Genomic DNA, 23048 nt, shown 5'->3' with positions numbered 1-23048 from the left:
GACCGCGATAAGGGGTCCTGTCTCCTCGCCAATTTCCCTTCGTCTCTGACCCCGTCTCTGTGCCCTCGCTGTCTCTGTCCTGCGACCGCATCTGCGCACAATCGGAACGCGACATGGCCGAAACCACCGCGGCAAACGGGGATTCCCGCGACCTGGAGGCCGACGCGCCTCCAGCGCAACCCTCTGTCCTCCAGCGCTGGAATCAGCCCGTCAACACCAAATACACGGATCTGATCTGTCTGCTGCTGTGTATGAACACGGGTCTCTGCGACAGCGCCGCCTACAATGCCTGGTCCTGTTTCCTGGCCATGCAGACCGGTACGTTCAAAAATGCGCTAGTCAACCACCATCTAACCCTGCGACAGGAAACACCATCTTCCTCGGTCTGGGAGCCTCCGGGCAGCCGACGGGGAAACCATGGGGCTGGTTGAAGTCACTGGTGTCCATCGCGTCGTTCTTCATCGGCGCCTTTATTTTCTCCAACGTGACTCGTCGCGTCGGAGCCCGCCGACGCGGCACGCTCTTCGTCTCGTTCATGATCCAGGCAGTCCTGATTGTCATCGCCGTGGCTCTCATCGAGGCGGATCTCATCCCGCACACGTCGGGCGACACGAAGTTGACGGGCGGCCCGCTCTTCCTCGAACTCATCCCCATCGCGCTGCTGGCGTTCCAGTCCGCCGGATCCATCACCTCCAGCCGCTCGCTCGGCTACAACGAGATCCCCACCGTCGTGCTGACGAGCGTCTACTTTGATGTCGCCTCGGACCCCAAGCTCGCCGATGTGCCCACCACCAACCCCAAGCGCAACCGTCGCATCGGCGGCGTCGTCATGCTCCTGGTCGGCGCGATTATTGGCGGCTGGCTGAGCCGCAGCAGCGGGGGTATGCAGTCCGCGCTGTGGATGGCCGCGGGCTTCAAGTTTCTCATCGGGTTTATGTGGCTGGTGTGGAAGGGAGAGACGCCGGCTAAGGCGTAGGTGTTCATGTCGTGGGTTTGCGAGGGTTGGCGTGTGCACATGCATTGGTGCATTGGAGATACCACGTTGCTTTGATAGACAGATAGACTGATGTGGATAGATGGTAGATATAGATGCTGCATAGTGAATAATCATCTAATATAAGTATGTCTCGGCGTTCAGGTAGTTACGACAACCCATGCACTTAATGCATCGCATACCGCTGCGTCATCCGTCGAATGGGCTTCCCAAACACATACACAGGAACCCCCAAGACCGCAAGAATGCCAACAATAATAGCACAGATATTCATCGCTCCCTCGTACCCCTGCTCTCGCACAAAGTCGTTGATCCCAAACGAAATCCCAAAGCTGATAAACCCGCGGCAGGCGCAGAGCACCACGAGGAGCGCATCCGTGCGCGTCGGATAGCTACCGATCACGTAGGTGAAGCTGGTGACAACCATACCGACGTACGCGAAGAAGATGACGTTCATGGTCACCGCGATGCCCGCCCAGCTGTAGTCGGCGGGATGGCTCGCCGTCTTGCCAAACAGCACGACGGCAATGATCAAGCTGATGAACGGGATGACGCCGCTCAGAAGGCGGTACTCCGGCTAAAACAGTATCGTCAGTATTTCTCCGTTAATAATTAGCTCCAAACAAACCTCGATGATACCCCCGTTCCGCTGGCTCAGGTACTGGACGATGCGGTCGTTGCCGTACCCCAAGATCGGGATGGCGACGAGACCGACCAGCGTCTGCGCGCCCATAACGTACCCCAGACTCGTCGGCGAGAAGCTGTACGGGGGCGGGATGAGGATGGCCGCGAAGACAGTCGTGGCCAGCACGTAGATGCCCAGAAACGCCCCGCTGCAGAGCATCAGCCAGAAGACATTGGGAAACCAGAACACCACCGCGATCTGCTTCCACGACTCGATCGCCTGGCGCCAGTTGCGGTGGCCCTGCCATGGGCGGAGGTCGCGCAGGAAGCTGCGTCGGCGGTAGCGGGCATAATCCAACGGGAGGCGAGTGGAGTGTGTGATCTTCTCGGGGACTGGGTTGCTGAGATCGGAGGACTCGGAGGGGTCCATGTCTCCGGCTGGGGACGTTAGTTCACCACACAACCATGAATAGTCTGTCAGGTTCGCAACGTACCAAGAACGCTGAGGGATCTGGGGTACTTAGTTTCCACCACGAGCAACAAGGCAAGAACCAGCACCGCGAGGTTGACGATGCCGAAGACGATATACCACCAACGCCAGCCCAGCGAATCAGTCAAGTACGCGCTGGCAATCATCAGAACCCCTACGCCGATGGTCTGCAGACCAGAGAACCAGGTGAGGGATCTGGCGTGTTCATGGAGAAAGAAGATTTCCTGCAACGGGCGTTGTATGAGTGCCGCACACCGAGACGGAGAGAGACAAGACACCGACCTGGATGATGATGGGACAGAGCGCCTCGCTCTGACCCGCGGCCAGCGCCATGACATCGCGCGCAGCGATATGCTGTGTGAGACTCGGACTCCACGCCGCCCAGGCGCACGTAGCCACCATGAGCACGCAGGACAGTAGGAAGAACGGCCGGCGGCCAAAGGCGTGGGCTAGCGGGATGGCTACGATGTTGCCAATCCCCATGAAAAGGGTCGGATGGAGTGAAAGATCCGCCACGCGGGGGTTGTGGTCGTAGTAGGCTTCGAGCGTTTGCATGATGACTCCGATGCTGCTGGCTAGGAGGACGCCGTCAACAGAAACTGACCCCGTGTCAGTGATTCCTTCAGCTGGTCCTCATAGATGGATGTCTCACACAGCGTGACAATGACGAGGATTGTCCATTTATGCCACAGAGGCAGGTTGAGGGGATCTTCAACTGTTAGCTGTCTTCATTGTGCCCTAAGTCACGGTACTCACCACATGGATCAGTTGAAGGACGCGGAATGAGTACGATTTCGCCGTCGGTGATGAGACGAGCTGTGCCCATGACGGGATGTGCCCCTTTGTCCTGAGACATGTCCTCGACATGCTGTATGTGAGAATCTTTTGCGTCTTCCATGGCTCGTACGCTCGTCGGAGATGAGGACAGGGGCGAGCAACGAGGCGGAGAACCGCATAATATGGGGATGTCACAAGCACAAGACTGGGGTAGTGGAGCCGATATTGCAATGTATCTACATGATGCCGAGCAGCTTGCTTCTAGTCGACAATTGCAACGGATCTTCTGCTGGTGGACGGGGGGGCGCTGGACAGAAGACAGAATGGTATATCGCGTGGCGCTCCGACGGCCGAGTTCGGGCGAGTTTTGCGCAAGTGGACAACCTCCGTCCGTTTCTCCAACTCTAGCCAATTCGGCCGGGTTATCTCATGGATCATGAAGAGCGTGGTATAAATGCATCTAGAATGCATTGAAGTGGTGAGAGGGAATTCCCACGATACAACGCTCTATATATTACTGTTGTCGTTTTACAACACCACTCCGCAGCTACCAACCCTTCAATCCGCACACGCAAAATGGCCCCAGCCGCTCTCCAAGACATCGCCAACACCCAGGAAACGTACGGTGACTGGCGAGACGAGTTCTACGAAAAGGGCTATGTGGTGATCAAAGGCGCCATTTCCCCGGAGAAGGCGGCCAAGTATCGCGCCAAAGCCCTCGACTGGCTCACCTCGTTCGACAAGGGTCTCGATCTCAACGACCGCTCCACCTGGACCCAGGAGCATCTGCCGCAGTCGTTCAAGGCGGGCATGTATTTGAACTATTGCGCGGCGCACGAGAAATACGTGTGGGATGCGCGGCAGTACGTGTAACCCATTCTGTATCTTCCTTCAACGTCCTGCTTCACATATACTGCCTCGTATATACTAATGTTCATGCCCCAGGGAACCCGGGGTCATCGAGCCCTTTGCCAAAATCTGGGGCACGGACGAGCTCCTCGTGTCGTTCGACACCGTCAACATCACCCTGCCCGGCCGCAAGGACGTTGAATGGACGCCGTGGCCGCACGTCGACCAAGCCCCCGAACGCAAGGGTCTCTCCTGCGTGCAGGGAATTATCAACCTCAGCCCGGCCGGCCCCGATGACGGCGGCCTGCTGGTCATGAAAGGCTCGTCGAGGCTGTTCACGGAGTACTTCACGACGCAGCCGTGGAAGCGGCCAGACGACATGCCGGCCAAGCACTTTGATTTCTACCCGTTCCAGGACCACGAGGTGCAGTGGTTCCAGGACCGCGGCTGCGAGCTGGTCAAGGTGTGTGCGGAGCCTGGCGACCTGATCCTCTGGGACTCGCGCTCCATGCACTACGCCGCCTTCCCGAACAGCGACACCATCCGCACAATCATCTATGCCTGCTACACGCCGGCGAAGTTGGCGAAGCACGAGGATCTGGCGTACAAGGCGGAGCTTTTCAAGAAGTGGGAGGCTACCACTCACTGGCCGCATTGTAACATCTGGAGCCAGGGCAAAGCGATGGTCGATGGGAAGATCGATCCGGATGAGAGGGATGAGCCGATTGAGAAGCCGGAGTTGACGGATAAGTTGCTCAGACTTGCGGGCGTTAAGCCATACTGATGTGTTTGTGGTTGTGTCCTAGTCTGTATTGTAGCGTGAATTGATGGTTACAGATCATGGCATCATAGTAAATTTGAACGCTAGAGGTTTAGATATATACATGAGCTGGTGCTGCTTATGAAAACTCCGCAAGGAGAGGCGCGTCAAACTCCAAGGCACCCGGGAGCAACTCGTCGAGCCAGCCCTGGCTATCATCCGGCCATCCAAGAGGGTCGCTGGTTGGGATTGTGTTCGAGCCCACGCAAGAATCTGCAGGCGACAGTGAGAAAGCCGAAGCCCCTGTGCGCGCACCAAGGGCGAAATCCTCCGGCTGACGGGTTTGCCTACTTGTACACTCCCCTGGTGTAGTGTTCACCGGGGGAGAAAGTATATGTGAAATCACATACTTGACAATGTCCGGCTTGTGCGGCGGTAGGTGCAGAATACAGTCTTGGGCGCTTTTGAACAGATGGCCGAGTGCTATGAGTCGTCGATGGACTTCAGGGTTGGACTTCAGCCCGTCTACCGTTGCAAGGCATTGCGATATATACCCCAAGTGCCGTGCGGTCTGGGCTTCGTCCTTTTCGTTTTGGAAACACAGGTGATCCAGCATAAGCAGGATCCCCGAGGCCGCCGTCGCAGCGGAAATAACCCTAGCTATCGTTAGCGGTTTGGATATCGGAAGCTGAGGATTGTCTTACCAGCTAGATTGGAAAAACCCGGGAACTCGATGGAACCTCGCCTGCAGGATGGACTCTGCCGAACGGACAGCTTCGGCACGAGCATACATCTCATCCTGTGAGGTCTCGAGCGCCCGGAACAGGAACAGCTGTGCCAGTGACATCCTGAGATAGTCAAGGATTTGCGTAAGAAGATATCGCGGGAATATCGTCCAGTGGAGAGCGCCGTCAAAGCTCGAAGGTACGTTAGTGTTTAGCAGCGAGGACGATCGCTTGATCTCATCGAGCTCATCTAGGGTCTTTGATAGAGCGTTCGAGATCTCGTCTTTCTTGGCCTTGAAACGGGTGAAAACGAGGTAGGCCAGCTTCGCCATGACGAGGTGGTAGTCTAGAGGGGATACTGTCGAGGAAGGCGTAGTGTCGAGCAGTATCTCGTGGTCAAATGCACCGCGCGCGAGATTGCAGTCAAAACTTTCGGGATAGATAGACGGTGACCTGGACCAGCATCCTAGCCTTGCCATCGGTCAGCCATGCGGAATCTGTTGTAGGCCGGTACACTCACCAATCGCAGATGACGAGCGTCCACCAAAGGCGTCTTCCCAGTTCCCTGTCCGCTTGGGTGGACCAGAGAGATTTAGAAGCTAGATCTTGCGGATGCTTTCCTTCGGAGCCCAGCCGATGCATTCCCACGTAACGCGCAGCACTGACTGCAAGACCGTGTAGTAAGGACTCGCGCTCCATTTCCCCAAAGTTGAGGTTGCAAAGGGTGAGGATGGCAACCGCTTGGATTGCTCTCAGACTAGTCTTTCCTGTAAAGTTGGCCAGGTCGAGTTCTCGTAAACATGCGTCATACCAGGCGCGAGCTAAATGTGCCTTGTTCTCCTTCAGGTTGTTCCCGGCGAGGCCACACCTCTGCTGAATTTCGAGATGATGGTTTGTGGAGAGATCCTCGATGTCGATGAAATACAGTCCTGTCTATGCATGCTAAGCATTGGGCAGCGGTGCAACATCAGAGAAAGCTTACAGTAAGGAGTGCATAGTACACGGCCATCCAATGGTGGTTTCGGGTACCAGACAGATCTCCCTGTGACAGTTTGGTCCACAGGTCTTGATGCTCGGTGTAAAAAACGTTGGCCCGCACCGCGCAGTGGATAAAACCCAGGGACCTCAAGGAGAACTGGATGACTGCCTCACTCAGGCTCCTGGACGGTATGGTCTGAATGGGGTTGTCGCTTAAGCAGCGGGTGGAAGGGAGACCATCCGCGCCTTGACAGGCAATGACCTGGCCTTCTGTCTGCCTGACACCGGTAAAGTTGATTATTTCAACCGTCACTATATGGCTTTCCAGCTGCCGGATCACTTCCTTTGACGTTTTTGTGGGACACAGGGCGCCATCGTCGGATGCCGGGGTCGCTGCAGGACTCAGAGTCCCAGCATTTCTGGACAGAGTGAGACTGGTTTCCAACCGGGTGATCTTCTCTCTCAGAAGGGAATTCTCCCTGAGAAGCTCCAACATGGACAGCTGAGTCTCGTCCTGCGACGACTCAATGTCCACAGCGACTGTGACTTCGCCATGGACTCTGACCACCGGCCGCGCACATCGATGGGCCACTTTCCGAGCCGTACATTGCTGGCAGGGGATTTTCTGGTTGCACTTGATTTTCCGTCGGGAGCATTCTGTACAGCTCCGTGGGGCTCGCTGTGTTGTACGGATTGAAGCCATATCACCTTTACAGTTGACCAGGGTCCTCAGTTATCAAGCTGTATACACCACGAAACAGGTGTTGGGATGCGCAGTCCGGATTGCCACCGTCGGCAACATGTCTCCCCCACACTATCGCCTTCCAGGCTTCTTTAGCGCCATCCACATTCAACCCCGCAACATCCAGGTGAAACCATTGCGACGATGGAATGGATGTCCACCGTCTTACTCAGCTCGCCCGAGCTCGCCCGTCCGGAGTCGATCCGGGGCTGCTTCAACTCCACATTTCCGATATTTCGGCATTCCACAACGAACTGTACTCCGTAAAGCCTTACGTCGGTAGTGTAGAATGGAGCAGCAGGTCAGTCCAGTGAAAAACCTCGGTAGGCTGCATTCATATAAAGCGAGCGCCTGAGCTCTAGTATAGACTCTTCTGTATCGTTGTACAAAGTTCTATCTCCGAAAATGCCACCTCCCGTCCAAATCGCGAATCTACCCATCACCGCCCCTAAAGTCGGAGAAAACGGCTACCAGGGATTCCAGCCCGGCAAGGAAGAAGTCCTTCCGGAAGGATGGAACGGCTTCAACTCGCGCGCGCTCTCCTGCGACATCCTGGTCCAGCATGACGTCGGCATTCGAGTCCGCGACGGCTGCACTCTCTACTGCGACATCTACCGGCCGCCCGGGGCTGACAAATTCCCCGCCATTGTGTGCTGGAGCCCATTTGGGAAAAAGTTCAACGGCATCGGGATGATGAAGAACGTCATGTGGGGTTGCGGCGTGCCCGATGGCTGTCTGAGCGGCCTGGAACGCTTCGAGGGCGTCGACCCGGCCGAGTTTGTCCCGCGCGGCTTTGCCGTCGTTAATGTTGATGCGCGCGGCGCTGGAGACTCGGACGGATCGATCGTCATCATGGGCACGCAGGAAGCGGAGGACGGCTACGATGTGATCGAGGCCCTAGCCAAGATGGACTGGTGCAATGGGAACATCGGCCTGGCTGGGAACTCTCATCTGGCGATTGTGCAATGGTTTATCGCCGCCACGCAGCCGCCATCGCTCAAGGCTATCGCGCCCTGGGAGGCCTGTGGGGACCTCTATCGCGAGCAGTTCGTGCGCGGCGGGCTCTGGAACAAAGGCCTGTTCGACCTCATCACTCGCATGGTGATCCGCGGGCGAAACGGGCTGGAAGACTTCCAAGAGATGCACCGGCGGTCGAGTGTGATGAACGCCTACTGGGAGGACAAGCGGCCAGACCTCACGAAGATCAACATCCCCACGTACATCGTGGCGTCGTATTCATCCTTTGTGCACACGATGGGGTCCATCCGGGGCTGGCTGGAGGTTCCGTCGTCAGAGAAGTGGCTTCGCTGGGACCCGTACCAGGAATGGTACGACCTCTGGGCAGTTGAGGAGTCTCGCGACGAACTGGCGCGGTTCTTCGGGAAGTACCTTCGAGGCGACGATAACGGCTGGGAGAAGACGCCCAAGTTCCGCAACGCCATCTTGCGGTTCGGCGAGAAGGAGCCCATCCAGGACATCGTCGAAGAGACCTTTCCAATTCCCCGGACGCGCTATCTCGAATATTTCTTCCAGGCGGATGGGACGCTGTCCGACAAGCCATCCCCGTCCACTGCACTCATGAGCTATCGCTCTGAGTGGACGGTCCCCAACGGCCGCGAGTACGTGTCGTTTGTGCATACCTTCCAAGAAACCACCACGCTGTGCGGACTTCCCAAGGCCGTCGTATACATGTCCTGTCCGGATCACGACGACATGAACATTTTCGTGGCGATCCGGAAGCTGGACAAAACCGGCAAGCCCATGCTGAACGTGAACATCCCCTGGCATCGGGTTCCCTTCAAGACCATCGACGCGATTCCGACCAACCAGTACAGCAATCTGACCATCTATCACGGGCCCATGGGTATCCTGCGCGCCTCCCATCGGGAAATCGATCCATCACGGTCCATCCATCCGCAGTACCCGTTCCATACGCATCGGGAGGAGCAACGGGTACCTCCGGGCACGGTGGTAGAGTTGGAGATTGGACTCTGGGCGATGGGGATTGAATTCGAGGCAGGTGAGTCGCTTCGAGTGGAGGTGTCCGGGCAGTATCCTTTCCACCAGGAGTTCAACGAAGCGGTCACCACGCTGGAAAGGGAGATGAACAAGGGGGTTCACCAGCTGCATGTTGGAGGGCAGTATCCGAGTAGGATTGTTTTGCCGTTTATATAGATTCCAACCTCGAGTTTTCAACGTCAAAAACAAGGCGCATGACTTACTATGTAAGATATGGCGAGAAAAAAAGACAAATGACAAGGACGGGATTCGAACCCGCGTGGGAAACCCACTGGTGTCTGGTGTCTAGATGACCTAAAACCAGCGCCATAACCACTCGGCCACCTTGCCATAGAGTGTATTTGTAATCTCAATTTAACCATCTTCTATCAGGAGGAGATAGATAGTGTGTGAGCCCTCACCAGTTTTATACATGGAATTCATTCGGCCTTGCCTATCTACCCATCTTCCATCTTGTCTTTTCCTAGTCTTCCTCTGTCTTCTGCCTTACAGTGCTAATTTTAACATACCCTCTGTCCTTTCCAATAACCTCCTTGTCCAGATCTACTTTGTGAGGAGGCTCAACATGCATTACTGGCGGTAACGTCACTACCATCAGAGGCGGGGAAAGTCCGTGCTACATTAGGCACAGAGCATGACACAGCATGCAGGGGACAAGCGCTGTGATTTGTCTGCACCCCCTCTCTGGTGCGACTCCTGGGGAAAACGATGGTCCGGGATTGCCGTTGCGTGCATCGCATCCCACATGGAAATGCATGAACCCTCCTGTCAGATGACGTTCCCCTCTCTGCAGGATCATACCCCGATCGACAGCCAGAAGAGGGGTACCATGTCAAGGTATCTACGTAGGAATTTACATATGTCATATGTGACGTACGTGGAAAGAAGTAAAGTTGATATTGAATAGATCAAGGTCTAACGGCACATGCAGCAGTGGGTGATGTTAAAGAACGAAAAGAATCCAACCCACTGCGCCCGAGGCAAAGACTCGCAGAATGGTATCATCGCTGAAGAAAAGCCAGAGGCTCAACCTGGCAGACTCGCAGCAGCAAAAATGCAGACTCCGGGGTAGTAAGCAACTGCGCCAGACAAGAAAGCAGATCCCCGTCCCAGAAGGTACGCAGAACGAATGAGAATTAAGTAAGATCAAACAAAGGAAATCACAAAGGAAATCAGTAAATAGTCAATCAAAAGCGCTGGCAGATCCGCGCAGACCGCGGAGTATGGTGCGAACGATGCAAAGAGCAACCCAGGCAGACAAGCCAATCCAAACGCGCTCAAATGCAATCCAAGAAGTCAAGAACGTCGCAGCGGGCGATGTCGCACGGTGGTCTTCAGAAATAATCGACCCGTGTAAGAAACGAAACGCAATTACTTTTATGGTCCAGTGCCCATCGATAATAATCGATCGGGAGTCGTTCTAGGCGGCGGTCGGCCGCCGAAGGATCTCTTCGCAGTTGGCGTCAAAACGCATGTTCCACAGGCGGATGCTGTTCATCAGCTTCTCGGTGTTTTCGAGCTCACGGTCACGGCCAAAGATCGATTCGACGAATTCGCATCCGGCGTTGCGACCCATAGACACACCCCCCTTGCCGCCTTCGCGCTTGGCCGCTTTCCACATGAACTGTTCGCAAGTCTTGAGGAGCTTCTTGAATCGGGCCCAGAGACGCTCTCCGCTCTCCAGGAAGTCCTCCACCGTCTCCTGGGCCTCGGGGTGCTTGATGCGGCTGAGACACTCATCGGCCCGCTTGACCTTCCCGGCCAGCTTGATAAGCAGCAGCCACAGATCCCCGGCGACGTCGGCCATTGGGGTGGAGGCGCCGTGGTGGAACACCGTCCAGTCGTAGATCCACTTGCCCAGGGAGTTGGCGTCGAACACACTGCCGAGGAGGATGATGGGCATTTCCGTGGGGTCCCAGTTCTTGATCGAATAGCCTGGCGGGATACCGGCGCGGGCGGCATCGGCTTCGGTCGCTTTGCGGGTGGGTTTGGCGGTGGCCGCGGGCTTCGGCTTGGAAGGGGTGCGCGTGGAGGTGGATTGGCGGCGGGCGCGCGAGCGTTTGGCGGAATCAAGGTCGTCATAGGCAGGCACCTGGTTATAGTAAAAATACTGATCAGTCGGGGGCTTGGGCTTGCGCGGAGGCGTGGACGGATATCGGCGGGGCTCGCGGCTTTCCTCGTGGAAGACGTATCGTGGCGCATCCTCGTCGACTACATCCACGAAGATGGAGCGTCGGCGCGACGACGGCGACGGGCGGGCCCCCACGTTGTCCCATGGGTCGGCGGCGGCGCCGGACATGGTCCTACGGCGACGATGACCAGAAGAAGCACTTACAGGATCGTGCTTGCGCGGCGGCGTACCGTATTCCGGCATCGTTTCGTAGAAGCTCTGACCGTACCCGGCGTGCCATCCTGGGGTCTCCTTGGTTCCGGCGTAGCTGGCTTTGCGGTTGTGGCGCTTGGAGGGACCTCGTGGAGAAGCGAAGGGACTGGCAAACTGCGTGGCGTAGTAGGCGTAATGCGGAGACGTCGGGGGGGAGTTCATGTAGTCGTAGGAAGACCACCCGGGCGGTGGATTGGAATAATGGTACATTATCAGAAGGCGAGCATGAGACTGCACGAGGCGGAAGGATTCAAAATCGACAACTTTTTGCGTGGGGATATAGAACTCCCTGTCAAACGATCACAAAGAATAAAAAAGCGCAGCAAAAACAAACGGGGAAAAAGCACAACCCAAGTATATTATACAGGATATCGTTCAGAAAAGCCGATCGACGCCGGTAACAAGGACAACGAGATGGGAAGGTCGATGGGAAATGAGGACCGTCACCGCGGTACGGTTTCTAGGGGAGAGGAGGGAGAGAACTGTATGGGTTCAGATTGCATTTGAACGTTGTCGGCCAACCGATCGAGGATGAACGGGGGGAGAGAGATCAGGAGCGCGGTGGGCTGAGGGAGGCGAAGGCGAATCTCGGCTGGACTGGACACCAGGAGGATTCTGCTGGTATCTTCACGGGGTTTCCTGAAGATTCTCCGATGAGACGGATAAAAAAGGGGGTCGAAGTGGCGAATCTCGCGACGACCGCGATGGTGAATAGATGGATGGGTGGTGGTTGTGGTGGTGGTGGTTGAACCCTGTGAAGAGGGTGTTTGTTACTGAGGAGAAGGAGAGTGAGTGGATGGGGACCGGCTGGTTTTGTAAGAAGGTACTCTCGGCGGTAGTAATCATGCACCACCACCAAGGATTTAGCCCAAGTGGGGGCCTTGGGTTCTTTTTTTTTCTCCCTTTTTTCCTTTTTTTTTTTTTTTCTTTTTTCCCCTTGGCTTACTTGGGGAGGGCGCTAATGTAGGAGGGATCGTGTATGGTACCGTATCATTCAGTACGATTTTGCCAAATTGGATAAATCATTCATCCTTCATCCTTCATCACCACAGTCTTCGGGCAGAAAACTCCTTAAGAAGACATCTGCGTGTCCAGCGACATCCAAAGTATATATACATGGTCTCGAGCATCTAGAGCGCCTCATCGCACGACCTCCTACGTATCCGCCGGTCACTCTCCTCCCGAGGAGTCATCTGAGTGCTGAGTTGGGCATCGCACTATCGTCCATCACGGGTCCTAAACGCACCAAATTCGCAACCTCAGATCCTTCGCCTCGGATTCGAGTCGAGTTAGCTTCTGGGTGGATGCGTGGTTGTCGACCAGATGGCCCCTATAGCGCCTACGATTGATCGCCTGGCCATCGATAAGACTCATTCTGCGTCATCTATTTGATCATACGTCGAGTGCGCGCTTCCACCGACTCAACATTCGACTCTCAACTTGTAGCCTTGGGTAGACTTCAGTATCTCGTCGAAAGCCTGGCCACTCTCGATCGCGGATGCATGGAGAGATCATCCCGGATGAATCCTACATCATGTAGGGCAGGATATCTCGGCGCACCGCCATGCACCATGCACCTCCGGCTGTGAGTCAGACTTTTTCGACTCAGCCACCGTGACTCAAGATGAAAGAGATTATAAATATCCCTGGGGAATAATTCGCCCGCGCGCCCGCTGAAGGCTCCAATCCTCAGGGGCATCTTGTCCGACCAGATCTACAGCGTCGTCACTTCAGCTGCCTGGAGTATATGATGGATCCATAGAGTGGCGAAGAGCGAGGCAGTTCAGCGCTCGGCGCACAAATCACGTTCAGTTCAACCGTCTAATAAGTCTACTACGGAGTAGATGCAATATGTACGGAGCAAATGCACTGTGGATTCTAGTTCGATGTACGGAGTAGATGGAAAGTCGACCTGATCCATGGGTCCAACCGGCTGATCCCGTCACATACCATGGTTTCGTCTGGGTCCGATAAACAAGCTCCCTCTGTTGCCCACTGTACCTGTACTCGAGTCTACGATCTAGAAAGTGGACCAGATGGCATCCTTCAACAACACCAGAACTGCCTAGATGCTTACTCCGGCGTAGTGGATGGTCGTAGTGGTGGTGGTGTTGGGCACATTCGAGCAATGGGCTTTACCGCCGTGTTTGCTGGGCAGCAACCACACCTCGTCCTGGGCAACAGGCCCGTTGGACAGACCGCAATTTGGATGGGACGATAAATTACCAACTCTGGTAAATCCCCATCCGACGGTGTGGAGGGGCTTGAATCGGCGAAATTAATAATGCCACAGAAACCGGTTCAGACCGGTCGGCGGGCTCATTTCTGTGTGTGTACATATATGTGTGTGTGTTGCACATATTGATATGCGGCGCAGGGTGATATTGAGTGGAAAAAAGCAATAACCCATCACATCCATGAGAGAAATGACGATTTCCGACGTAAGCAAGAATCCAATATTTTGGTCTGTGTAGCCAGGAAATCCAATATCACCTCCAAGAATGTCAACCCAGGCCGCTCCTTTTGGGACGGACACATGGCTGCTGGGATCAATATCTGGGAATTAGGGCACGATGGAAGCACATTCGGTGGAATCCTTTCGCGGCAGCCTATCCCCAGCCGAGATTAATGAAACCTTGATAATAATAATAATATTCTCCTCCTTACTCGTCATCAGAGACACCGCGGTCCAGGAGCCGGCGCTCCCGCTCCGCATCAACGGTTCGAGTGCATGCCTACTCCCAGTCGTCGGTCCAAGAATGAGCCGGAGCATTACTCCGTTTAAGCAAGTCCAGTAACGTACTGCTCTGGAGAAGAACAAAGAAAGAAGGATAGTTCATAGACCACCACTACCACCATCCCCTATAGACCAGGTCTATTCCATCCTTAAGACACAACACAACACGAGGTCCCGTCCTCCACAAGACACCTTACTCACTTAGTACCTGTACTCCGTACTCCGAGTTAGCACACGCGGGAGCTAATAAAACAGTCCCACCCGCAGAATTTTCACCGTCCCTTGCTCGGGAAACGATCTAGACGAGCAGCAGGTTGACTTTAACCTTGTTGTTTTGTTTCTTCCTGCCAACACGACCCGTACCATACCGTCCAGTACTGACCATACGTCCTGGTATGGTACCGAAGATGCCTCTTGCTCCAGGGCACTCTCTGAAGTCATCCAGGCTTACGGGTCCTGCCCACCGCAGGAGCCCTGCATACTCGGCCCTCAGGAGAATTCTTCGCCCGCAATAACGCCCCCAGTTGACCAGTCTCATGACTCGTCCATTGCATGCTTGAATTGCTGGATTCTGGCATGGAGAACGGGGGCCATTTGCCCGCCGCGCGCCGATCGCGAGCTGAGGAATGACCGTTGGCGCTGAATTTGTTTTGATCGTTTCGGGCTGTGTGCGCGCATCGCTGCCCTTGCCCTGTGCCCTATCCCATGCAGAAAACGGACTAGTCCAGTGTCTATCAGTGGACACCTTGTACAGGTAACTACGGAGTACGTACGAGACCGCCTCTCCAGCGGATCTGATTTGGGTATCGACGTGGCCTCCGCATGGTCTGATAAACGAACCCTCCCATGCTGATGTCCGCAATGGCTGACGCTCATTCGGCATTGGCGGGTGGCTAAAGTACCTGAATCGGAGCCAGGATCACCCCCGTCGCTCGAGCTACTGCCACCCTATGCAGCCTTCCGTGTTCCGCGCCTTGGATTGGCTTTAGTTCGTACTTGTTCTGCGACGTGTGGCACGCGGTAATCGTATGCAAGATGGGGGGCTAGAAGAAACATGACAACACGATAAGAAGATCGGAGCATGCAGCAGTCGCCATTCAAGACCATACAGAGAATGCGTAGGAGGACCATGATCAAAGATGAGGTGATGGTTACCTTGACAGCCGACAGGTGCATGTGCAGCGCCAGTGCTAAGCAAGCCATGCATGAACTGGCCATCTGAGAGGAGGAGACGCTTTGGGCTAATGCATCGGTCATGGGCTTTCACGAGACTAGAAGCGATACGCCGACAAACCTAGAGTCGATACCCCGCAGGTGGTCGATGAGGGGCAACAATGCCACCTCATCACGTTGCGGGCCCGATAGTGATCACCGACTTGATTTTGGGTGTATTCTCCGAGACGGTAGTGGGACAGGCTATGGTAGCGCTGATGTTGACATAAAAAGTCACTTGCCAGCGTGTACTTTGTATATACTAAGTGGGTACACGGAGAATTTACTTGATCCCAAAGACGTTGTGGCCTAGATCACACCGAACCTCCGACAGCCAGAGCTACCTTCTGTCCAAGTTAGTGATGCCACCAGTATACTATCGTGTTATGACGAAGTCTGCGTCCAGTGGGGAGGTACGCTACTTAACAACCGACGGCCATTACGGAGTACTTCCGTGGTTAGGTTGTCTACAGTACTTGGCCCTTTACGCCATTTTGGCCTTACAAGTATACTCATAGACTAATCAATCCGCTTAGACAAGGGTATGAAGCAGTCGACACCGCCACAAGCATATCCTTCGCTCTGTGATCCCGTTCTGCGGAAGAAAGCTCCTAGTATTTTCCAGCTATATATGTATCAAGACATCCTGGAGATAATAAGAAAAGAATAGACCACACAATAATCTCAAACTGCAGCATGACATAATAAACCAAACAGCCACACATCATTCTAGAACCATCAGGCACTTTATCCAAAGCCAGCTACTAAGTCCTAGCCCATTGCCATGCGTTTGCCTTGATGTAGTTCATCATATTCTCGACCTGTGTGACACCACTCGCGGTTGCCATGTCGATGGTTCCCTGATGGAGCTGAACCAGTTGTTGATGGATTGGTGCCTTTCCGTCGAATGGATAGAACCTCACTTTCTTGCCAATAGCGACGGCTCCGAACAATTTCTCGGAAGCGTTCAAAGTCTGCACGAGATCATCGTGGAACTGGGCATTGACGGTGTCATCCCAGATGGTAGGAGTATCTTTGGATGGGCGTTTGCATTTAATGAGCAAGATTTGGCGTTCATTCCATTCTCTCGAAGTCAGAGGATCTGGAGTTATCGCCCGGATTTGGATGACGGTAACGTCGGGGATATTGTTGTTGACAGGCAATGGCCCTTTGAAGGACCACCTGTAGCCTTCTCGACCAGGAAACCACTCTGTCACTATCTCCTGCCAGACGAGTTGGACTGTCTCAAGACTATTGGGCTCCACCAACTCCAAGGTGTTGATGAAGCCAATATGGCCCTGCAGTGACGGGGCCATGACGACGACGACTATGATGATGATGATGAGGTTGTGGGGTAGACAGGAGAAAGTAAACGACGAGCTGGGTGAGATCCAACCCAATCCATATCGTACTGGATTGTTGGCTAGGCGCCCACTTACCCAGAGGCTCGAAGTACTATCAGGTAGACAAATGATCGGCTGGCTGGCTTCTGTAGGTGAAATAGTTCGCACGATCTATCCCTAGAGTAGCACATTGTCCACATAGCGTGCAACTGTCTGATCTTAAGCGTTAACTTAGTTGGGGCGTAGTGAAGTTGACAGCTTTAGTTGGCTGGGATATACCTAGTTAGTAGGTACAAGCGCCAACCGTGAGGCATCATCCAAGGAGGGGGGGAGTAAGCTGACTTGCATTTCACCCACCATCAACCTTGGACTGGCTCACATACAATTGCACATTCTAAATCCGCCATATGCTCGTTTCTCAGTTGTCCTCCTATTGAGGACGAGGTGTCGCGCGTTGACTCTATGCCTTATAACTTTTTTTGCCCTTTCTGCGGCGTCATCTTGCGGTCCGATCCATATAGTGACGATGATCTATCAGCGTCATCAGGGACGCGTGTCCGCCCTTGGTACGCAGAAGTAAGGGGCATCTACTCAGATATTGCTACGGTTGACTGTATTGCTATGACAGGCTTAGGGATAGTGCGCAGTCGGAGGCTCTGCGCACCCCTGGACCGTGATCTATCTTATGTTGACATAGGGGTCGAAGCGCTGAAGGAATGGGAACTTTACAAGCCTCTTGAAAACTGTGGGTGCTTTGCCTTCCATGCCTCGTGCTGGAAGCTGCTTCTCCTCCGGCTTGGCTGTGACCAGGCCGGCCACTTCCCAGATGAGACGGTCATTGCGGAGTCCGTCTTCCACCTACTTTATTGCACGCCTTCCCTCTACGGCTCCAGTTTCCAGTTCGGTCACAACTATGGGGGTGCTGCGCAAACACATAAACGTTTCGGACAACCAAAGACCGTGGCTTCAGGGTCACGTTTTTGCGCCGACCCGTGTGCAATTCCTTCCATGGACGAGTTGGAAAATTACCGCAAAGAGTCGTCCGCATGTGCGTCTAGTTCCGCTGGAACTGATGATGACCGGCCTGCAGTGCCATTACCTTGTGGTACGAGGAGAGAGATTCGGGGGACGCTCGAAACGCCGCATATCTTCGATGGACTCTCGCCCGAGTTGCAATACGAGATATTGTCATATCTATCCTTTGCTGAGCTTCTTAACATCAGACTCGTATGCAGAGATCTTGCTCTATTTACGGCCCCTGATATGCTCCCACAGTCGTACTGGCGGAGTAGGTTCCTCCTCGGCCAGGAGACTGACTTTCTTTTCCCGAATCTCACAACTACGCGAGACTGGTCTGGCCTCTACCGCGGGACCAGGGCAGCTTTACGAGATGGACTCCTGCCATTAATCAATCGAAGGAGAATTCGGCGGCTGCTGGAGCCCATCGCTGTTCTTGTAGAGATAAGGACCCATTTTCAGAAAGGCCCGTCCGGATCTGCTGCTCAACCCGCGGAAAGCCAAGGTGGCTGTTTTCAACTAATCGGTGGCAAAAACCTCCCTCGTCTTATACAAGTAACGGGCTCTTTTTCCGGTCGAACCTCCACTGGTACAGATACCGCCTTGAGGCAGGGATGTCGTGTGCTTTACTACAGGACACAGTCTTTCAGCCTCCGGCGCTGGCAGAATCGACAGCGAATAGGCATCTCATTCGTCAGAATTGGCTCACGAAGCTTTATATCGGGAATTAGCCTATTGTCGCCAGGTGATTGCAGTATCGCCGGTCGTTGGGTTGGGTATCACAGTCCAGCATCTGAGCAGTGGATAGAGACACCGTCCACCTCCCAAGTAAAGGGTCTTTGTGTGGCTTTCCGTGCGGAAGGGCTTGTGGGAGTCAGGTTTTTATTCACGCAGTCAGACCCTTCAAGGTGGGTTGGTGATAATTGTGGCCCAGGAATCGCTACCGGCACCCTTGACATTTCGGAAAAGTTGAACGCGGCTTTCCTGCTGGCAGGTTTAGATCGTTTCAAGGTCGTTTCACTCGGCCTTGGTGAATTGGTCGACCACCCTGGAGCTTCTCTAAAGACTCCTTCTCAAGATTGGTCTCGGGTGCAATCTCATTTGTGGACACCACATCCTCCAAGTCACGAGGAACTGACAATCAGTCCCCTTTTACCCGCTCAATCTCCTCGGGCCTTTGAGCCGTTGACCAATATTGACTTCGGCGGTCCAAGAGGTCTGCTTCTCGGTTCTTTATCAAGGCTGGCGCTCCACATGGTATCCTGTCTGTGCCCAATCATCGGAATAGAGATATTCTTCGACGGTAGATCTGTACTTTTCGGGTCTGAGGGTGGCTGTGTCCTCTCGTTCTTTGTTAACGGCCCCGCGGGGGAGCGTATCAACACCGTTAGCATCCTAGAAGACAATCGAGAATACTACGCATCAAGGAGCCTTGGTGGTTTGCAGGTCTTTCCTGCCTGTTTCCCGAGTACTCGCACGCAATGCTAACTTTGACGCAGGTTTCAACCAATTACGGACGAACTGCCACTTTCGCTCCCCTTTGCTGTCGGCTCAATGCAACCGTTGGCCCAATACCGATTGTGCCAGCCGAAAACACCATCACGGGACTTATTGCTGTTGACCGGTAGGTAATGAAACCTTGAGCATACCAGACAGCTGCTGAGCAAACTCAGAAATGCCAGAACCGCTTTGACAAAGTTGGTATTCAGTCTCAACCCTGTGATGAACAACTGATAGAACCGGAGATACTGGACTATGAATGTCATCAGGTGCCTGATGACCAGATACGATATGATGAGAAGTTCTCTCATTTGATAGACAGCTCTAGTTCCGGTAGCTACCAGACCTATGCATCGCTCAAGAACGTCCGAATGATTCAGGCTTCAACGGGCATGCAAGGCCGATCCAGATCTTCGAACCGCATATGCGGGTTGAAGTTCCAGTATTACAACCACCCAAGCCCCGGAACTGTGGGACAATGGATGAATGAGCTTGACGAGGATGGTTTTGAACTCTCCCCGGATGAGGAGGTCCGCTCGTTGACTATCTGGTTGACATCAATGGGATTCTCTAGACAGACTCCGGGGAGGGAACTGGGTCAGGTCATTGCCATACGCATTGAGACAACGCACTCTCGCAGTGTAACATTTCGCTCTCCGGACTTTCACACTCTGCCAGCCAGGACTCTGCAACATCAATTTCAGAGTGATGCTGACGAGAAACTTACAGCTATATCATGGATCATGGATGAGTCTTATGAGTGTGTCCGAGCCGTCACGTCTCCAGACGAAAACGGAAAAATCCAGTTGTTGATCCCAGAAAGAGGAGCTCCCTTTGACCAGGTTCGGAAGCTTTACTTTGAGAGGCGGAATACGAACGGCAGTAGAGAGGGCATCGTCACAGCCGAGGCATACATTCGCGACGAGGCGATCGTCGGACTTGTATTCACCTATGCGTCGGGCGCCAGAACGGGCATAGGTGAGCTTGAGACGGACACGCATCAACGGATTCAGTTCGAGAGGCATGAGAGGATCGTTGGCATGTCAGCTGGGGCCTTGGACCACAGTTTGATGGAAATCGGGTTCGAAGTTGGACAGGACGAGCCACGGTACAAGACGCTTGGACTTCCCACCACGTCGCCCGCTGATGGAGATCCTTACGATGGATATGACTGGCGAGACGTATGGCGCAGAGATGGGTCGTCAGCGGATTATCACTCTCTCGCAGGGGGCGGCAGCGTATACGATCTACCAAGTGAGTCAAGGCTTGTTGGGATCTATGTGGGCTGTCAGGATTTCTGTGATATTGGAGCCGTATATGAGCCGGTATGAAGGTAAATGCGTTGTAGTTTTCTATGTACTTAGGTAGTTGTTTAGGTAGACCTGATTCTTATGTAACGGTATGACTAACCTCCCACGTGTCGGCCGGAGAATATTCGAAGATTCGATTGTCGCTCCCACCGGGAGTACTCCGTAACCCAACACTAACTACTCCGTAGGGAAGTCACTAGTTATGGCGCAGTGGATCCAGGAGCGATGAAACAGACACAACAGCGTGCAACCAACCATCCGCCCGAAATGAACAGAGGAGCAGCCGACCCACTGATCAGCCACGACAACCCCACAAACCCAATCCGCTCCAAAAGGGGGTTTGGGTTTGCCTTGGGAGAAGAGAACGAGATGCGTGATAGGATAGGACACGCCACGCGCCGATGGTATGCATATGCAGGTCACCACTATCTGCCGGAATGCCACCTGCAAGGGGAGAGACTTTACTCGGTATGTCAAAATGGATCTTGCAGAAGGCACCGAGGTTGTACGCTACTCTGTACTCCTAGTACCTAGCGACTGCCATACCGTCCATAGGAGTACTTCGTACTTCGTACGCCGTACAACACACCGCCACGGAATACAGGATCGCCACAGATCCGAGACGGTGGATGCCGTTTGCCCTACTGCGGCCTAGCGGTGTCCATCCCTCCGCGCCGGTGTGCCTCAATCTTTGGGTTGTCGGCCCTTAGTCGGCATTAGTTGCGGGTTAGAGCCAATGCCTGTGGCTAGGGTGGTCGATATCTCCCTGTTAGGGTCTAGTGATGAACTATGGCTGGTGGCGAGAGGTCTGTTTCTTTATTGGACAAAGATATGGAGGGGAGGATAAGCTGGAATTCAGGAGACTATGCTGACAGGAGACATGTCAAGCATGTGAAGTGTCAGGGGAAAGGTTTTGTTTGATCGACGGGCAGTGTACAATACGGAGTACTCCGAAGTCGGTATTCGCATGGGCCAGGATGACCGGCATGCTGGTGCAGAAATGTGAGCATGATTGCCGTCTCCAAAGCGTTCGGTGCTTTCCCCCCCCAGCCAAGACGCTCGGATGGTCGATCATCTCGGGGGAACCAGTGGCTTTGATTACGATAGGCAGGGAGGGCATGGACTGGCATGCGAGATAGGCACGGGTGGTGGGGAAGAATAGTTGCCAATCTTAATTCTCTATCGAATCAATTCAATTCAACCAAGCGATTGTTGGAAGCAGGCTATTAGATACAGAGTTCAGAATTCACTTTGGAGGGTATTGAGCAGTTCAAGAAAACAGAAAAGAAAAGAAAAAAGACGTAATAACCAATAAGATCCGGAACGCTCTATGAGGATCCTACATGCGATGCGAGGGGCTGATGATCAAAACACGACGAATGGATGGATCCGTGGATTTCCATATGCAAAACGAAGCGAGCGAAACATGCAGGGTATCTAGTAGCGAGTTGTTCAAAACAAATCGGGGCCGCCGGAAGCCGAAGGAGTATGGAGGCTGTGCACTGGGCGTCGGACGGAGGCGCTTTCTCCGTCCGCCCATGTCCACCAATCTACCTCGCTGACGGACAGATTCCTGTCAGCTACTCCATTCCGCCATTCCATTGCGTCGTGCGCAAACCCCTGGTGACTTGACGAGAGACTGTCATGGTCGAGCACGGGGGGAGCGGGATGGTCGGGCTTCGCGATTATTCGAGGAGCGAAGTGAAGGGGTCGGTCCCGTGGACTGTGCCTGCACAGCCGCGGAGGTGGTCGAAAAGGGGATGGTTGTCGGAGCGAATGACCGAAAAGAAGAGCACAATAACACTGCGGAACGGAGACGTCAAAACCGTGGGGAACGTTGGGCAGAACGAAAAGGCAGGCGATGACGAAGACGATGTTCAGCGTGAAACGTCGTTCTTTTCATAGTTCGGTGGAGGGTTGTCGGGCGTCGGCGCATCAGCGGATGAAGCCGACCATGGAGGCGCAGCGACTGCAGTAGTAGGAGTTCATGCCGAAGCGCACCACGCCGGGGGAGGAGTCGTTTTCGAGGCTCATGGAGCGCTGACACCGCGAGCAGCGGACAATGTCAAAGGTCATGGACGCAGGCACCGACTCGGTGGCCGAGTGGTTGGAGACATCCTTGGTGCCGCCGGAGGGTTGGGGCTGGACCTGGACAGAGGGAGAGCTCATGGTGATAGATGGACGCTGCCTCGATCGCGTCGGATCGGAGAACAGGCGGAGATCACGTCGGAGGTCAGGATGGAGAGAAAGCGATCGGGTGGTGGGTTGGTGGGTGGGTGGTGGTTGAATGGAGAGCGTGGGGGGAGGATGCGACCGATGCCACCGCGGGGAGCGAGTCTTGTTTAAGAGAATCCGAAGGGGAGAAGTAGATCGGGGACGGGCGGTTTGACTATTGAATACTAATCGTTTTCCAAGGACAGAGAATAAATGCGCTCGGTCGTTCGGCTGCTTGGACCGCCATCTGGTCGGTCGGACGCAGTAAAATGATTGATGGCAGAATTACTGATTTGATTTTCCCCTGTTCGCCTGCGCCTGGTTTTGTTTCGCTGGTGTCAGGATCTTTTTCCTGGGGGAGGAACCGGTCGGGA

General features: G+C 54.3%; 9 protein-coding genes and 1 non-coding gene across 10 annotated transcripts; 5 read left to right on the top strand and 5 right to left on the bottom strand.

Annotated features, from left to right (window-relative positions):
- Positions 1-113: 113 nt before the first annotated feature.
- Positions 114-976, top strand: ATEG_01970 (YoaK family protein; the record flags this gene model as incomplete). The annotated part of the gene is made up of 2 exons (XM_001211148.1): positions 114-318; positions 366-976. The coding sequence occupies 2 exons, from the start codon at positions 114-116 to the stop codon at positions 974-976; spliced, it is 816 nt and encodes a 271-aa protein (XP_001211148.1).
- A 609-nt stretch (positions 977-1585) lies between these two features.
- ATEG_01969 (uncharacterized protein) lies at positions 1586-2663 on the bottom strand (the record flags this gene model as incomplete). Its single annotated transcript, XM_001211147.1, has 4 exons — positions 1586-1594; positions 1623-2056; positions 2113-2332; positions 2364-2663. 4 exons carry the CDS (start codon positions 2661-2663, stop codon positions 1586-1588), a joined length of 963 nt encoding a protein of 320 aa, XP_001211147.1.
- A 798-nt stretch (positions 2664-3461) lies between these two features.
- ATEG_01968 (phytanoyl-CoA dioxygenase family protein) lies at positions 3462-4518 on the top strand (the record flags this gene model as incomplete). Its single annotated transcript, XM_001211146.1, has 2 exons — positions 3462-3748; positions 3831-4518. The coding sequence occupies 2 exons, from the start codon at positions 3462-3464 to the stop codon at positions 4516-4518; spliced, it is 975 nt and encodes a 324-aa protein (XP_001211146.1).
- A 632-nt stretch (positions 4519-5150) lies between these two features.
- Positions 5151-6693, bottom strand: ATEG_01967 (fungal specific transcription factor domain-containing protein; the record flags this gene model as incomplete). The annotated part of the gene is made up of 4 exons (XM_001211145.1): positions 5151-5154; positions 5199-5690; positions 5740-6152; positions 6202-6693. The coding sequence occupies 4 exons, from the start codon at positions 6691-6693 to the stop codon at positions 5151-5153; spliced, it is 1401 nt and encodes a 466-aa protein (XP_001211145.1).
- Positions 6694-7344: 651 nt separating this feature from the next.
- On the top strand, positions 7345-9114 carry ATEG_01966 (CocE/NonD family hydrolase; the record flags this gene model as incomplete). Its single annotated transcript, XM_001211144.1, has 1 exon — positions 7345-9114. The coding sequence occupies one exon, from the start codon at positions 7345-7347 to the stop codon at positions 9112-9114; it is 1770 nt and encodes a 589-aa protein (XP_001211144.1).
- A 78-nt stretch (positions 9115-9192) lies between these two features.
- On the bottom strand, positions 9193-9288 carry ATEG_10441. The gene has a single exon. It is a non-coding gene; the product is annotated as a tRNA-Leu (tRNA).
- Positions 9289-10378: 1090 nt separating this feature from the next.
- On the bottom strand, positions 10379-11551 carry ATEG_01965 (uncharacterized protein; the record flags this gene model as incomplete). Its single annotated transcript, XM_001211143.1, has 1 exon — positions 10379-11551. The coding sequence occupies one exon, from the start codon at positions 11549-11551 to the stop codon at positions 10379-10381; it is 1173 nt and encodes a 390-aa protein (XP_001211143.1).
- Positions 11552-13292: 1741 nt separating this feature from the next.
- ATEG_01964 (uncharacterized protein) lies at positions 13293-13970 on the top strand (the record flags this gene model as incomplete). Its single annotated transcript, XM_001211142.1, has 2 exons — positions 13293-13484; positions 13719-13970. The coding sequence occupies 2 exons, from the start codon at positions 13293-13295 to the stop codon at positions 13968-13970; spliced, it is 444 nt and encodes a 147-aa protein (XP_001211142.1).
- Positions 13971-16054: 2084 nt separating this feature from the next.
- ATEG_01963 (uncharacterized protein) lies at positions 16055-16606 on the bottom strand (the record flags this gene model as incomplete). The annotated part of the gene is made up of 1 exon (XM_001211141.1): positions 16055-16606. The coding sequence occupies one exon, from the start codon at positions 16604-16606 to the stop codon at positions 16055-16057; it is 552 nt and encodes a 183-aa protein (XP_001211141.1).
- A 553-nt stretch (positions 16607-17159) lies between these two features.
- ATEG_01962 (uncharacterized protein) lies at positions 17160-20689 on the top strand (the record flags this gene model as incomplete). Its single annotated transcript, XM_001211140.1, has 6 exons — positions 17160-17199; positions 17331-18558; positions 18796-18961; positions 19150-19274; positions 19479-20404; positions 20649-20689. 6 exons carry the CDS (start codon positions 17160-17162, stop codon positions 20687-20689), a joined length of 2526 nt encoding a protein of 841 aa, XP_001211140.1.
- Between the last annotated feature and the right edge of the window lie 2359 nt (positions 20690-23048).

This window comes from Aspergillus terreus, genomic scaffold (genome assembly GCF_000149615.1).
Source record: "Aspergillus terreus NIH2624 scaffold_3 genomic scaffold, whole genome shotgun sequence".
Classification (NCBI taxonomy): Eukaryota; Fungi; Ascomycota; class Eurotiomycetes; order Eurotiales; family Aspergillaceae; genus Aspergillus; species Aspergillus terreus.
The sequence above is the reverse complement of the archived record's forward strand: the minus strand, read 5'-3'. Positions and strand labels throughout refer to the sequence as shown.